Source organism: Dasypus novemcinctus, chromosome 11, assembly GCF_030445035.2.
Source record: "Dasypus novemcinctus isolate mDasNov1 chromosome 11, mDasNov1.1.hap2, whole genome shotgun sequence".
NCBI lineage: Eukaryota > Metazoa > Chordata > Mammalia > Cingulata > Dasypodidae > Dasypus > Dasypus novemcinctus.
This window is the reverse complement of record NC_080683.1, coordinates 95,760,941-95,775,385: the sequence shown is the minus strand read 5'-3', so window position 1 is coordinate 95,775,385 and position 14,445 is coordinate 95,760,941. Positions and strand designations below refer to the sequence as shown.

The window sequence follows — 14,445 nt, the reverse complement described above, 5'->3', positions numbered from 1 at the left end:
TTTCATTTCTTCAAACTACTTAAAGAACTGAAGTTAAGTTAATAAGATGTATTTATTTCCAAATATTTGGGTTCAGACAATATACCCATCAATTCTATTGTCTGTTGGAACAAAGACAGTTTTTTTGGTGTGTGTGTGTGTTTTGTTTTTTGGTCTTAGCATGCCATTTACCCATTCTGGCCATTTAGGACTATAGATCTAATATATAGTTTGCTCACAGAAATCAGAGTAAATGTTGATAACTTGCCAACTTAGCTATATTTATCAAGATGCTTTTGAATAGTAAATTATAGATATAAATATACCTCCATAATATGATAAAATTATTTCCTTAACATTATTGTTTAAGCTCAAGTTATGTTTTTGTCCCCTCAATTGGAAAAGCTCAGTGTGTTTTTTGCATGTATGAAGTTGGTGGTTTGTGATGAATGTAAAAGATGCCTATTCTGAAAAATTAGCACTAATAATTTCCCTAGCATTGGGAACCACAGAAGGAATCTTAAAAAGAACACTTTGGATTGAAAAAGTGTTCTTGTTTTGTACTTCAGTTAATGGACATATTATCAAAATGGATATGCATAATAGAGCACTTCTCCTCAATTACTGTTAAAGCTGCTTAGTTTCCCCCCATCTGCTTAAATAAAGGATGGCCACTCTTACACCTATGTAGATTAATGTCTTTCCAGTATATTATTATGGAAATTTTAATTTCTTCAAATTCCTTTCCACAGCCAGAGTAGATTAAAATATGATATAATTAGTGACAGCATAGAGTCTCTCAACCATTTTTAACTTGAATTGCACATTTTGGCTATACTATTAAATTTATTGTAAAATTTCACTGTCATTATAATTTGGGTATTTTGTTGTTGTTCCTCCACAATGCTGGGAAGTTGTTCCATTTTGGAGTTTTTAATAGATAAAGCAAATTTAATATTAGAATTTCTTGTATCATTGCTTCTTTATGTCTCTGCAAATTTTTGAAAAGACCAATTTGTTAAAAGTTCATTTGGCTGATTTTAGGGTTTGACTTTGCCTTGGGTACAAGCAGATTATTTTTAGTTTAAACTGATCATGAAGGGGAAAAAAATCCTCAAAATCCATGTAAATTTTATGTCCAATTTTTAAAGGAGATTAAAATAATACACTGTTTCATAGTGAAAATCCTACATTTAAAAATGGAACTGTAGTCAACCACCTTGCACCATAAGTGAAACAAATAACTTCTCTGGTATAAAAAAAGTAGTGCTTCATTTAAAAGTATGTGCTTATTCTGAAATTGAGTTCAGTGCTATAAAAATACAGCTCTGTCTACTATTTTGTTGGTCAAAATGATATGAACTAGCATGAATACCTTGTTTGCTCATGATCCTTTAGAAATTTGCCTTTGTTTACATCCTTGGAACCAGTGTAGCTAAACTGGCTTCTTCTCCTACAGGTTTTTCTTCTGTCAATATACAATATAAAAAGACACTTTGCAGCAGAACGGTCCCCATCATTTCCGTAAACATTCCGAGCTGCAGTCAGAATGTGATTGAGTTCTCCATTGGCATTACCTTCCTTCCTATTTATTTCTCCAAAGTACACTTCATCTCCATAAGCCTGTTTCCAGTGAGCTGTTAACAGAAATATGTTATCATTGTAATCTTTTGGCAGAGTTTCTGTAGAGTCAAAAAGTTGTTTACCTGTTTTCTCTAACAGATTAAAATGTTTTCCTTATTGAAAGAACTTAAGCTTTTAAATGTTTTTTTAAATGAACAGTTATCAAGTGATCACAATATCACAAAAGGCAGAATGACTGCTTTAGAGGTCATTAAAGCTGTTCATTCTTACACGCGTTGTTGAACCCACCATTCTCAAAACAATTTATACAGTTTTAAGAGGAAAAGTTTCTCTAGCCTCAGAAGACTCTATTCTAGTTTTTAGCAAGTCTCTCTTAAAGCCTATATCTACCAGATTAAGACTCAGTAAAAATGAATATATATCTACAATGTCTTATACATAAAATATAGCTCTTTAACCTAGATAAGTATCAATAGCTTTAATGCTTTCCCATTACTATTGTGTAATTTTTGAAAACTTTATCCTGGTTTTGATGTTTCTTGACATAAAGTTTCTTCCTGAAGTTATTTTTAAATTTAAAAAATTTTCACCTGTGTGAAATTACTTCATGATTAATAATATTTCTTATCAGAAATTAATACTAAATCTTGAAAAACTTAGTACCCAAAGGATGTCTTCTAGCAAAGGAAAAGTCGCTTTTAATAACATAAGCGTACTATTCAATCTTTCTACTTATAAAGAGAAAAATTATTCTTTACATGTAAGCTTGTTTTATGCATATTATAGTTGTTGCATTAAAATGTCAGGAAAAGAATATTTAACTTTTGCAAAATCAGTTTTTCATGTGTAGGGTGTAGGGTTGCAAGAATGATGGCAACTCATTGAATTATGAATGTTTCTGGGCATAAATGTGCTATTAGTGGTCACCAGACTGTATGGATATTCAAACAACTGCTTCAAATATGTATTTTTAACAAGTGCCCTTGGTAATTTTTAATTACAGCCTGGGAGTTATCCTAGTACTGGAGCCTTTAGGAAGTGTTGTGACTGTCTTCGTCATGTTCTTTGGACTAAAAGTATGATTGAGTGGGAAGATTGAGGTTTTAAAATAAAAAGTTTATTTTGAGACAGCTGGGAGTGTCCTTCAACAAAATTAACTGTTTTGGTAGATCTTTTTTACAAGCCAGAAAGTAGATCAGCAGCTGGAAGAAAAGGAACAAATTGTTGTTGTTTTTTCAATTGTCCTAATTTTTTATAATAGCTTTATTGGGATCTAATTCACATACAATTTGCCCATTTAAAGTGTATACTTCATTAGTTTTTCTTTAATTGCTAATTTTTAATGAGTCATTTAGAATTTAGCTTTTTAAAGATTTTTTTTTCAAAGGAGCTTTAGATTACATAAATATTACATAAAAAACATATGGGTTTCCCATATGCCCCTCCCCCCTCCCCCACCTTTCCACATTAACAACATCCTTCATTAGTGTTACAATTGATGAACATATATTGAAGCATTGCCACCAACTGTAGAATATTGTTTACATTATAGTTTACATTCGCACAATTTTGTAGATTAGGACAAAATATATGATGGCCTGAATCCATTACTGCATTGTCCTGCAGGACAATTTCAGTGTCCCAAAAATGCTCCCAAATTACACCCATTCTTTCCTCCCCCTCCCCTCAGAACCTCCATCGCTAGAATAATAAGTCTACTTTAGTCCATTGCTCATTTCCCAATCTTGAGGATTTGGGGGATGGTAATGCCCATTGTTCCCAATTGAGAGGAAGCTAAGATCTCGTGGGGCATATGGATGGAACTATCTTGCTTGCAGTTGCAGGTACTCTCTGTTCCTTGGTTTGGGTGTTGTCCATCATCATTCCTTATTTGTTTCCTAGGTGAGGCTATTGAACTGGAGAATAAGTGTTGCAACTCTGCTAAGATTCAGGGCTCAACTGGCATAAGAATTTACCAAAGATTTAAGTCTATGGCACATGTATTTAACAAATATAGTGCTAATTATAGGTTCAGATAAAAGGGGCAGAAGAGCCATGTGTAGGGAAACTAAAAATGAATCTAACTCTGTTACACTGGGGAGTATAAATTCCAAAGTAAGTCCCACCAATAGGGTGTCACATTCCTGAGCTTGTCTGCCCTGCTTATAGTGTCTGGATGTCTCTAGAACCCTCAAAAGCCCTGCTTTTTGAGGCACTGTTTCTTGTGGCAGTCAATGAGATCCTGCTGAGATGTGCCTAAACATAACCTCTGAAATGACCTCCCAACTCACTTTGAAATCTCTTAGCCATAAAAACTCATTTGTATTTACCATTTCTCACTTTTGGTCAAGGTCATTTTCCAAATGCACTGCTAGTTGGTACTTAGTAAAAATCCCTCAGTGCTAGGGAGGCTCATCCCCAGGAGTCATGTCCCACACCAGGGGAAAGGTAGTGCTTTTATAAGCTGAGTTTGGCTTAGAGAGAGTCCACATTTGAGCAACAAGGAGGCTTTCAGGAGGTGTTCACAGATGTATGCAACTCCAGTTAATTTTAGAACATTTTTATTACCTCAAAAGAAGGTCTACATCATTTAGCTATCACTCTTCTCTCCCTATCACCCCTACATCTAAGCAGCCACTAATCTACTTCCTGTCTCTATAGATGTGCCTATTTGAGACATGTCATGTTAATGGAAAAATGGAATCAGATATGTGCCCTTCCGTGGCTGGCCACATGTTTTTTTGTATTATTTATTTACTCCCCCACCCTCATTGTTTGCACTAGATGTCAGCTCTCTGTTTCCATTCACTATGTGTTCTTCTGTGTCTGCTTGTCTTCTCTTCTCATCTTTCTCTTTAAGCAGCACTGGGAACCAATCCTGGGACCTTCTGAAGTGGGAGAGAGGTGCTCAATCACTTGCGCCACCTCAGCTCCCTGGTCTGCTGCTGCGTCTCTTGTCTCTCCTCTGTCTCTTTATATTGCTTCATCTCGCTTCACCAGCTCTCCACACAGGCCAGCACTCCTGTGCGGGCCAGCTCGCAATGCAGGCCAGCTTGTCTTCACCAGGAGGCCCCAGGTACCGAACCCTGTGTGGTAGACGGGAGCCCATTCACTTGAGCCGCATCCACTTCCCTACATGTTTTTGTTAGGCATGGTGTTTTTAAGGTTCATACAGCATGATTCAGTACTTCATTCTTTTTTGTGGCTGAATAATATTCCATAGTATGGATATAACATTTCATTTATTCATTCATCAGTTGATGGACATTATGAATAATACTGCTGTAAACATTCATGTACAAGTTTTGTGTGGATGTATGTTTGCATTTCTCTTGGGCATATACCTAGGAATGAAATTTCTGAATCATAGAGTAACTTTATATTTTAGCATTTGAGGAACTGTCAGGCAGTTTTTTAGTGTGTCTGTACCATTTTACATTCTCACCAGCAGTTTGTGAGAGTTCTGATTTCTCCATACCCTCAATGACACTTTTTAGTTTGCCAAAGGGCTGCTGATGCAAACAAAGTACAAGGAATGTGTTGGCTTTTATAAACGTTATGTATTTGAGGTAAAAGCTTACAGTGCCAAGGCCGTGAAAAGTCCAACTTAAGGCACCATAAGAGATGCTTTCTCACCCAAGTCAGCTGCCATGTATTGAAGCAAGATGGCAGATGATCTCTGCCTGGCCTCTGCCTTCCCCTTCAGTCTGTACATTCTCCCATAGTACAGCTGAGAGCAGCGAGGTTTAGGGCTTGTCTCTTACTGGGCCTCTTCTCTCAGGCTCTTATTTTCTTCCTGATTTCAGGTACAAGTTGTCAGGCAAATGGCTCATCTCTCCCTGGAGCCTCAGTTCCTTGAGCCTCTTCTTTCTGTCATATGGCAGCATCAGATGTGACAAGGGCTTTCTTTTCTGGTGTGTCTCTTTTTTATCAGACCCGGCAAGAGGGGCACAAAGATAGTCTATTGAAAAAAGGTCTTACACCCATAGGAGTGGACCAGCACACAAATATAATCTTTCTCTTTTGGGGATTTATACAATAATTTCAAATTGCCACACACTTATCATTTTGATTTTCTGCATCCTCACCAACTCTTGTTATTGACTTTTTAATTCTAGTCATCATAGTGAATGTGAAGTGATAACCTATTGTGGTTTATATTTGTATTTTCCTGATGACTAAAGATGTTAAGCATCTTTTCATGGACCTATTGGCCATTTGTAATCTTCTTTAGAGAAATGCCTATTCAAATCTTTTGCCTATTTATTTGTCTTTTTATAATTGAGCTATAAGAGTTCTTTACATATTTTAGATTCAAATCCCTTATCAGATATATGATTTACAAATATTTTTTCCCATTCAGTTGTCTTTTCACTTTTTTAAAAGTATACTTTGAACACTGGAAGTTTTAAATTTTTATGAGTCGTTTGTCTTTTTTTGTTGTTGTTCATGCTTTGAGTGTCATATCTAAGAATCCATTGCCAAGTCCAAGGTCCTGATTATTTGCCTCTGTTTTCTTCTAAAAATTTTATAATTTTAGCACCTAAATTCAGAGTTTTGATCCATCTTTTGTATGTGGCATCCTTTTTTCCCAGTACCAGTTTTGAAAGACTGTTCTTTCTCTTGTTGAATCATCTTGGCACCCTTGTTGAAAATCAGTTGAGCATTTCTTGTCCTGCCATACTACCTATTGCTGAGGCTAAGTTCTGAGTAAGTTCAGGAAGGAGGTGGGTAGGGGTTCACTTCTTTGAACCAGGCCTGGTTTGTTGGAGGATTTACCTTGTGTGCAGTACCTCTGAGAATACTGGGACCCTGATCACCTTTGCCCTGGCCTTGTGCCATGCCAGGAGAGGCAAGTTAAGGAGATCTAGGTCTGCTACACCCTACCTCAACTGAGTGCTTACTTCCTAAAGTGAAAATCCTTGTGCCAGTATCATGCTGTTTTGACCACTGTTGCTTTGAAGGAGTTTTAAAGTCTGGAAGTGTGAGTCCTCCAACTTCGTTCTTCTTCAAGGTGTTTTTGGCTATTTAGCATCCCTTATCCTTCCAAATAAATTTGATGATTGGCTGTTCCATTTCTGCAAAGAAGGCCATTGAAATTTTTATTAGTATTGCATTTTATCCATAAATCACTTTGAATAGAATTGACATCTTCACGATATTTACTGTTCCAGTACATGAACACAGAATGTTCTTCCATTTATTTAGATCTTCTTTAATTTCTGTTAGCAATATTTTGTAGTTTTCTGTGAACAAGTCCTTCATATACTTGGTTAGATTTGTTCCTAGATATTTCATTTTTTGATTACTATTGTAAGTGGAATTTTTTTTCTTGATATCCTCTTCAGATTGCTCATTGCTAGCATATAGAAACACTGCTAATTTTTTGCATGTTGGTCTTGTAGCTGCTACTTTGCTGAGTTTATTAGTTCTTGTAGCTTTGTTGATTTTTCAGGACTTTATATATATAGTATCATGACATTTGCAAATAGTGCAAGTTTTCGTTCTTCCTTTCCACTTAGGATGTCTTTTCTTTTTCTTGCCTGACTGTTCTGACTAAAACTTCCAGTACAAGGTTGAATTGCAGTGGTGAAACAGTAGGCATCCTTGTTTTGTTCCAGATATTAGAAGGAAAGCTTTCAATCTTTCACCATTGGTTGTGAAGTTAGCAGTGGGTTTTTCATATATGCCCTTTATCATTTTCAGGAAATTTCCTTCTATTCCTGTTTTTCAAAGCATTTATCAAGAAATGATGCTGGATTTTGTCAAATGCTTTTTTCTGCGTCAATAGAGATAATCGTGTTTTTCCCCCCTTCATTCTATTAATGTGATGTATTACATTAATTGATTTTCTTATATTGAACCTCCCTGCATACCTGGGTTAAAACCCTCTTGATCATATTTTATAATTTTTTAAATTTGCTGTTGGATTCAACATGCCAGTATTTTGTTGAGGATTTTTGCACCTATATTCATAAGAAAAATTGGTCTGTAATTTTTTTTTTGTATCAGGTTTTGGTATAAAGATGGTGCGGCCTCATAGAATGAGGTAGTGTTCCCTTCAGTGTTTTGGAAGGGTTTGAGAAGGATTAATATTAATTCTTTTGATAATGTTTGGTAGAATTCCCCTCTGAAGCCCTCTGGTCCTGAGCTTTTCTTAGGTGGGAGGTTTTTGAAGACTGATTCAAACTATTTGTAAGTGGTTTGTTGAGCCCTTCTATTTCTTCTATAGTCAGTGTAGGTTGTTCCTGTGTTTCTAGGAAGTTGTACATTTCATCTAGGTTGTCTAATTTGTTGGCATTCAGTTTATAGTATCCTCTTATTATCTTTTTTATTTCTGTAGAGTCAATAGTAATTTTCCCTACCCTCTCATTTCTGACTTTATTAGCATGCTCTTTTTCCTTGTATAGTCTAGCTAAGGTTTTGTCAACTTTATTAACCTTTTCAAAGATTTTGATTTTTAATGCTCTATTGTTTTTTTTCACTATTTCATTTCTGCTTATGTTATTTCTTTCTTTCTGCTTTCCTTGGGTTTAGAATGCTGTTCTTTTTCTACTTTCTCTAGGCGTGAAGTTAAGTCTTTGGTTTTTAGCTCTTCTTTTTTTAATGTAAGTATATAGGGATATAAACTCCCCTCTGAGCACTGCCTTTGCTACATCCCCTAAGTTTCGATATATTTTCTTTTCATCCCTCTCAAAATATTTGCTTACTTACCTTGTGATTTCTTCTCTGACCCATTGATTATGTGTTATTTAACTTGCATATATTTGTGGATTTTTCAGTTCTTTGCCTGTTATTAATTTCCAGCTTCTTTCCATTGTGTTCAGAGAAGATGTTTTGTATAATTTCAGTGTTTTAAAGTTTAGACTTGTTTCGCAACCCAGCATTTGGTCTATCTGGGAGAGAGATCCATGTGCACTTGAGAAGAATGTATATCCTGCTGTTCTGGGGTACAGTGTTCTATATACATCTTTTAGTTCTAGTTCATTTATCATATTATTCAAGTTCTCTGTGTCCTTATTGGTCTTCTTTCTAGATGTTCTATTGATGAGAATGGTATGGTGAAGTCTCCAGCTGTTGTTATAAAGGTATCTATTTCTCCCTTCAGTTTTGCCAGTGTTTTCCATATATTTTGGGGCACAGTTGTTAGGTGCATAAATATTTAACATTATTTCTCATTGATGGATTGACCATTTTATTATTATATAGTGTCCTTCTTTGTCTCTTGTTAATAACTCTATTTTGTCTGATATTAGTATACCCCAGCTTTTTTACAGTTACTATTTCACAGACTATCTTTTCCTATCCTTTCACTTTCAACCTATTTCTTTATTTGGGTCTAAGGTGAGTGTCTTGTAAACAACATAGAGTTGGATCATGCTTTTTTTTTTTTTAAACCCACTTTGCCAGTCTTTATCTTTTGACTTGGGAGTTTAATCCATCAATATTCAGTGTTGTTACTATAAAGCAGTACTTACTTAAGCCATTTTGTCCTTTTTTATACATCATTCATATTTTGTCTTTCTTCATTGTAGCCTCCTTTTCTGTATAGTTGATCTTTTGTAATATGTCTGACAGATCGCTTTCTCATTTGTTTCTGTATATTTTTTAAGTACTTTGTTGTTACCCTGGAGCTTGTATTATACAACCTACATCTATAGACAACCAATTTGAAAAGATACTACTTAACTTCAGTAGCATACACATTCTCTACTCCAGTTTCCCTTGCTTTCTCCTCTTTGTTTTTATCCCTTATTACCTCTTTATATTAATATTTTGTTTTATCCATTATCAAGAAAAATGACTTGTCATGTTCAGTTGTATTCTGGCTCTTATATGAATTTAAGAGTTAGTTATGTATTTGAGTGTACAGTATTGTTGGGTTTTATATTTATCCATCTAGTTACTTTTACTGAAGGTTTTCACTTCTTCACTTGGCTCCAAGCCACTGTCTGACATATTTTCCTTTCAACCCGAAGAACTCCCTTCCTTTAGCTAGCAATTCTTGTTGGACAGGTCTTCTTTTGACCAGCTCTCTATTTATCTTTGAATATTTTAAACTTTCATTTTTGAAGGGCAGTTTTGCCAGATAAAGAATTTTTGTCTGGGAGTTTTACTCTTTCAGCACCTTCAATGTATTACACCACTGCCTTCTCACCTTCATGGAGAAATTGGTACTTAGTCTTATTGAGGATCCCTTGTATGTGATGAATCACTTTTTTACTTGCTGTTTCAGAATTTTCTCTTTATCTTTGGCATTTGACTTTCTGATTTGTATGTGTCTTGGAGTAGGTCTATTAGGGTTTATTCTTTTGGAGTATGCTGCGCTTCTTGGATGTGTTTTATTTTTTGTCTTTTATAAGAGTTGGACATTTTTTGGTCCTTTATTTCTTCAAATATTCTTTCTGCCCCTTTTCCCTTCTCTTCTCCTTCTGGGACACCCATGATTTGTATATTTGTATACTTCATGCTATCATTCAAATCCCTGAGACCCTGAATCTTTTTTTCTGTTCTTTTCTCTGTGTTCTTCTGAGCGAATGATTTTGACTATCCAGTATTTCAGTTCAGATTCTCTGCCTTTTCCAGTTTGTTATAGACCTCTAGTGTATTTTTAATCTCCATCTTTCATTCCCATAATTGTTGTTTCTTTTTAAACTTTGTAATTTGTCACAGTATTCTTTAGTTCTGTATCCACCATTAGTTCATTTCTATCCATAGTTTCCTTCATCTCCTTGAATTGGTTTAGGTTTGTTTGAACTTCTTTGATTAGCTGATCCAAAAGTCTATGTCTCCTTTAATTTGTTCTTTTGACTTAGCCATATTTTCCTGTTTTACTATAGCTTGAAATTTTTTGCTGATGTCTGAGCATCTGATTATTTTGATGTGCTAACTCTGAAGGTTGGTTTCTTCCTTTTGCCTGGGATTTTATTGTAGGTTGGCCACATTTTAGGTTCTTCTTTGATGCTTCGTTCCACTTGCACTGGACCTGTAGAGCAGCCTGTCTTCAGATTTTCTCTGCATCTGATTCTTGCCCTGGAAATACAGTACAGTTTTTAATATTGCTCTTTTATGTGCAATTGTTTCACCTCCAAGAGAAAGCTTCCTTTCCTTTTCCTGATCTGTTCTGTTTGTCTTCATGTAGCATTTTCTCCCCAGCTCCTGATTTAACTTCTCTCCCTCACTCAGTGTCCCCTTTTCATTATACTTTTTTTCCTGGGACCTATCCTGCCTTACAGTAGTTCAGCACCCCCCACCCCAACCCACCTTTTCTTTTTCCTATGAGGCTTTTCTGCCTCTGATTGCATCATTAGTATAACATGATGTTCAAAAGGATCCATTTGTTCATTTAGGTTATCCAGCAATTAGAGACTGGGTTGAGTGTGTACACCTCTTGCCAGCAATTCTACCATGGTCTCATTTATTTCCTGGGGGCCTTTTTGTATATACTCACAAGCCACTTGTGTTCTACCCTGAGTTTCTGCAGACTTGGGCCTCTGTACCTGGATATGCATGGAGTTCTCACTTGCTGCTGTGAGTAGCTCTATGGTCTGAATCCATGGCACGAAGTCCCCAGGCTATGCTTCCTCTGTGTGACTACTAAGCTACCTGGGACTGAGTGTGGGGTAGGGTTCTAGACCGGGATGTTTGATCATAGATCTTTTTCCTTTGGTGCTTTCTTTTTTTCCCCTTCAATTCAGCATTTGTGGAATCCGTTTCCAATCTCTGTCATCTTCCAGAGTTCCGTGGAAGCAAGTGGAATTTATACTTATATTGTTTCTAAAGTGAGACTTTTAGTAGGATGTCATGTATTGCCATGTAACTGATGTCACTTCAGATGGATATTTTTGGATGTGGTCATGATGTCCCAGAGCCACGGGTGTCTCTCCCTTGAGTCCTGTGGGATCAAAGCTCACAGTCCTCATTTTGGAGATGCTGCCGTGATCCACAGAACTGAAAGTAGAGACGTTTGGGACTGAAGTGGACTCCTCAGACTCGTCAACATGGAAGGCTTCAGGAAGGAAGGCCCATCGAAGTGGAGGTGTTCCTGTTCCATGCCAGACTCTTCTGTTTAGTCAGATGTTTTAAGAGTTAATATTTGGTAGGAAAATGATAGTTAAGAAAACGATTTTGAGCTCTATACTGTCTTTACTAAGATTCTTAGAACTGAGAAACATGGCTCTATTTAAATTTTCACAAATTCCTTTTCCTCTTAGATTTTACAAATATTTTGAAATTTCTCCCCTTTTTTCAGCCCAGGGGGATAAGAAAAGGGATTTAATGTTTGTTTACACTTGGGCCAAACTGAGAAATGAAGCCTCTGGGGTAAAGTAGTGTTTGCTAAGGTGTCCGTGAAGTGATGATGATGATGGTGATGATATTACGTGTTCTAGAAACTGTGCTTTGTGGTTTACATGTTGTTTCTAAACATTAATTTTGTACAATAAGAAATACCATCTTCTTTTTATAGTTGAGGGAACTAAGATTTAAAAGAACGTGTCCTAAGTCACAGCTGAACCTCTTATTCAGGTCTGTTTGACTTCAGGGTTTGTGCTCTTGGCATTACTCCTGACTTCCTAAAAGAGATAAATCCCAAGAGAAAGATGAAAAATACACAAGAAAAGTGTTGGCTTGATTCCTTCGTTGCTTATGCCTCAGGGGAAGCAAGCATTTAAGTAAAAGGTCTTGTCCTGCAGTGAAAGATATTTAAACAGGAGTCCATCGGAAAACTAGAATCTTCTGTGGAAAACACACTCAGTTGTCTAGAAGTAGAATTTGGAAGTTTTCTCTCTAAAATATCTATAGGATAGTTCACTAAATATCCTATATTCTTTAAAGTAAATTAAGTTCTTCAATATGATATAGTTAATTCCTTGAGAGCAAATGAAATGCCTGGTTCCATATTCTGATACATTTGTTTCAGGGGCTTTATAATAGATCCCCTAGGGTTATACACAATGTGTTGTGCATAATAGATGCTCAGTAATTATTTGTTGAATGAGTAAGCATAGCTTTTCATTAAACAAAAACAAATTGGGTATTGAGTGAGTAGTACCTTTCATACTTTTCTGTTTATTCCTTATTTCAACTCATTCAGTGATTTTTTACCAAGGGCCTACCATGGGCCAGCTACTCTTGTAGAGGAAAAACAAACAAAAATCTTTGCCCTCCAGAAATCTCAGCCTCTCTGCTGAATTTGGAAGGCTTTTAAAAATATTTAGTATAAGAAGAAAAGATTTAGTGTTTGCTGTATAAAATTTTTTTTCCAGTAGAAGTCATTTGGGGTTTTTGACTATAAGCAGTAGAACCAACTCAATTTGACCTAAGAAAAAATAATAGAATCTACTGTTACAAGAATGAAGAGAAGTCTTGTGGAACCCAAAGAAGGAATGAAGCTGGGCTTCAGGAAAGAAGAGGTTTTGTTGCTTCTCTCATCGCAGTATGTCCCATTCTTTCTCTTTCAGTGCAGACTGATTTGTCTTATTTTTCTTCTTTAGCTCGCATGGCAGGATATGACTGCCCTACAGATCCTAAGTTCCATAGGATCATTCAGCTACTTGTAGAGATTAATTTGTAGATTCTAGCTCCCAATTTGTCACATTTGTCAAATTTGATCAAGTGTTCTTTCAGCTATGACCCAAGAGTACAGAATCCTAGTACTATGACTTACAGGATTTGTAAACTGGGTAAACACCCAAAGATATCATCTGAATACACACTGTAAATTTCACAATTACTTACAAGATAGGAAAGTCTTTCTGACTGAAATTGGGCCCAGAAAGGCTGAATAACATATCCATGATTGCATAGCACATAAGCTATGAACCCAAAAACTACTTTTTTCTGACTTTAGAATCTTATGGTATCACCATTAATTCTATACTTTCACTGAAATCATTTTTTAGTTGTTGGGAGAAAATATCTTACCTTGTTGAATATACATGCTCATTATTCATTGGTCTTTCTTATGATACTAACACCATTATCTTAGTATGTTTACATAAATTGCAGAAATAGTATGCCCGTATTAACAGAATTATAACAGTGTGAGACCTTTCACTTGTTCTCAGCAATAAATTAAAAATGACTGCTATATCCAATAAAATTTCAATAAGAACATCTCAGAGGAACTTACTTTTTAAGGTTTTGTTGTTGTTCTGGTTTCATTTAACTAGACATCATAAGCTTGAAACCTGTAACATAAATCCTATTGTAATGTATAAGCAGGTTAGTAGACTAGTATGTGAAAATCAGATTTAATACCTTATTAGAAGCTTTTCCATTTTATAATTTAGTAATAAGTTTAGTTTTATTTGGATATTAATAATGAGGTTTATTTTAAAGACACAAATTCTTTTAAAAAAATACTGTTTCACATTAAGAAAGGGAGTTTTTTTTTTTTCTTGTCAGTATTCTCAATCTATGCTTCTTCCTTTGGCGATCTTACGCAGATTCATGGATTTAAATACAATATGTATATATGCTCATCACTCCCTAAGTTTTATGTCTAGCTCAAAACTCTCCCCTGAACTCCTGACTTGAATATCCAATTATTTCTTCAGCATTACCACTTGACATATAAGACTCTTAACATGTTCAAAACAAAATTTCTTATCCTCCCCCAACCAAAAAATAAATAAACCTTGCTGCACCTTCTGTATTTACCATCTCAGTTAATGGTAAATCTGCTCTTCCATCTTCTCAGGCTGGAAACCTTAGATATATCCTGGTCTGTCTCACCTCACACCTGTTAGAAAATTCTATAACTTTCAAAATAGGTTTAGAATTTGGCCCCTTTTCATCATCACGACTGCTACAACACTTGTCCAAACCAACTTCATTCCCCATTTGGGCATATTTTTTCCTGCTTTCACCCTTGCCTGC

At 35.7% G+C, this 14,445-nt stretch overlaps 1 protein-coding gene across 6 annotated transcripts in view; it reads left to right on the top strand.

The window, feature by feature from the left end:
* The window catches only part of CEP85L (centrosomal protein 85 like), a 219,340-nt gene that overhangs the window by 191,723 nt on the left and 13,172 nt on the right, over window positions 1–14,445 (top strand). The window contains exon 11 of one of the 6 annotated variants that reach the window (XM_058307335.2): window positions 1,439–1,728. The exons of the other annotated variants lie outside the window; for them this stretch is intronic. Within the exon in view, the coding sequence (XP_058163318.1) occupies window positions 1,439–1,507 (69 nt within the window). The 3' untranslated portion in view covers window positions 1,508–1,728. Of the gene's footprint in view, window positions 1–1,438; window positions 1,729–14,445 lie in introns of those variants that run through there. 6 annotated transcript variants of the gene reach the window in all.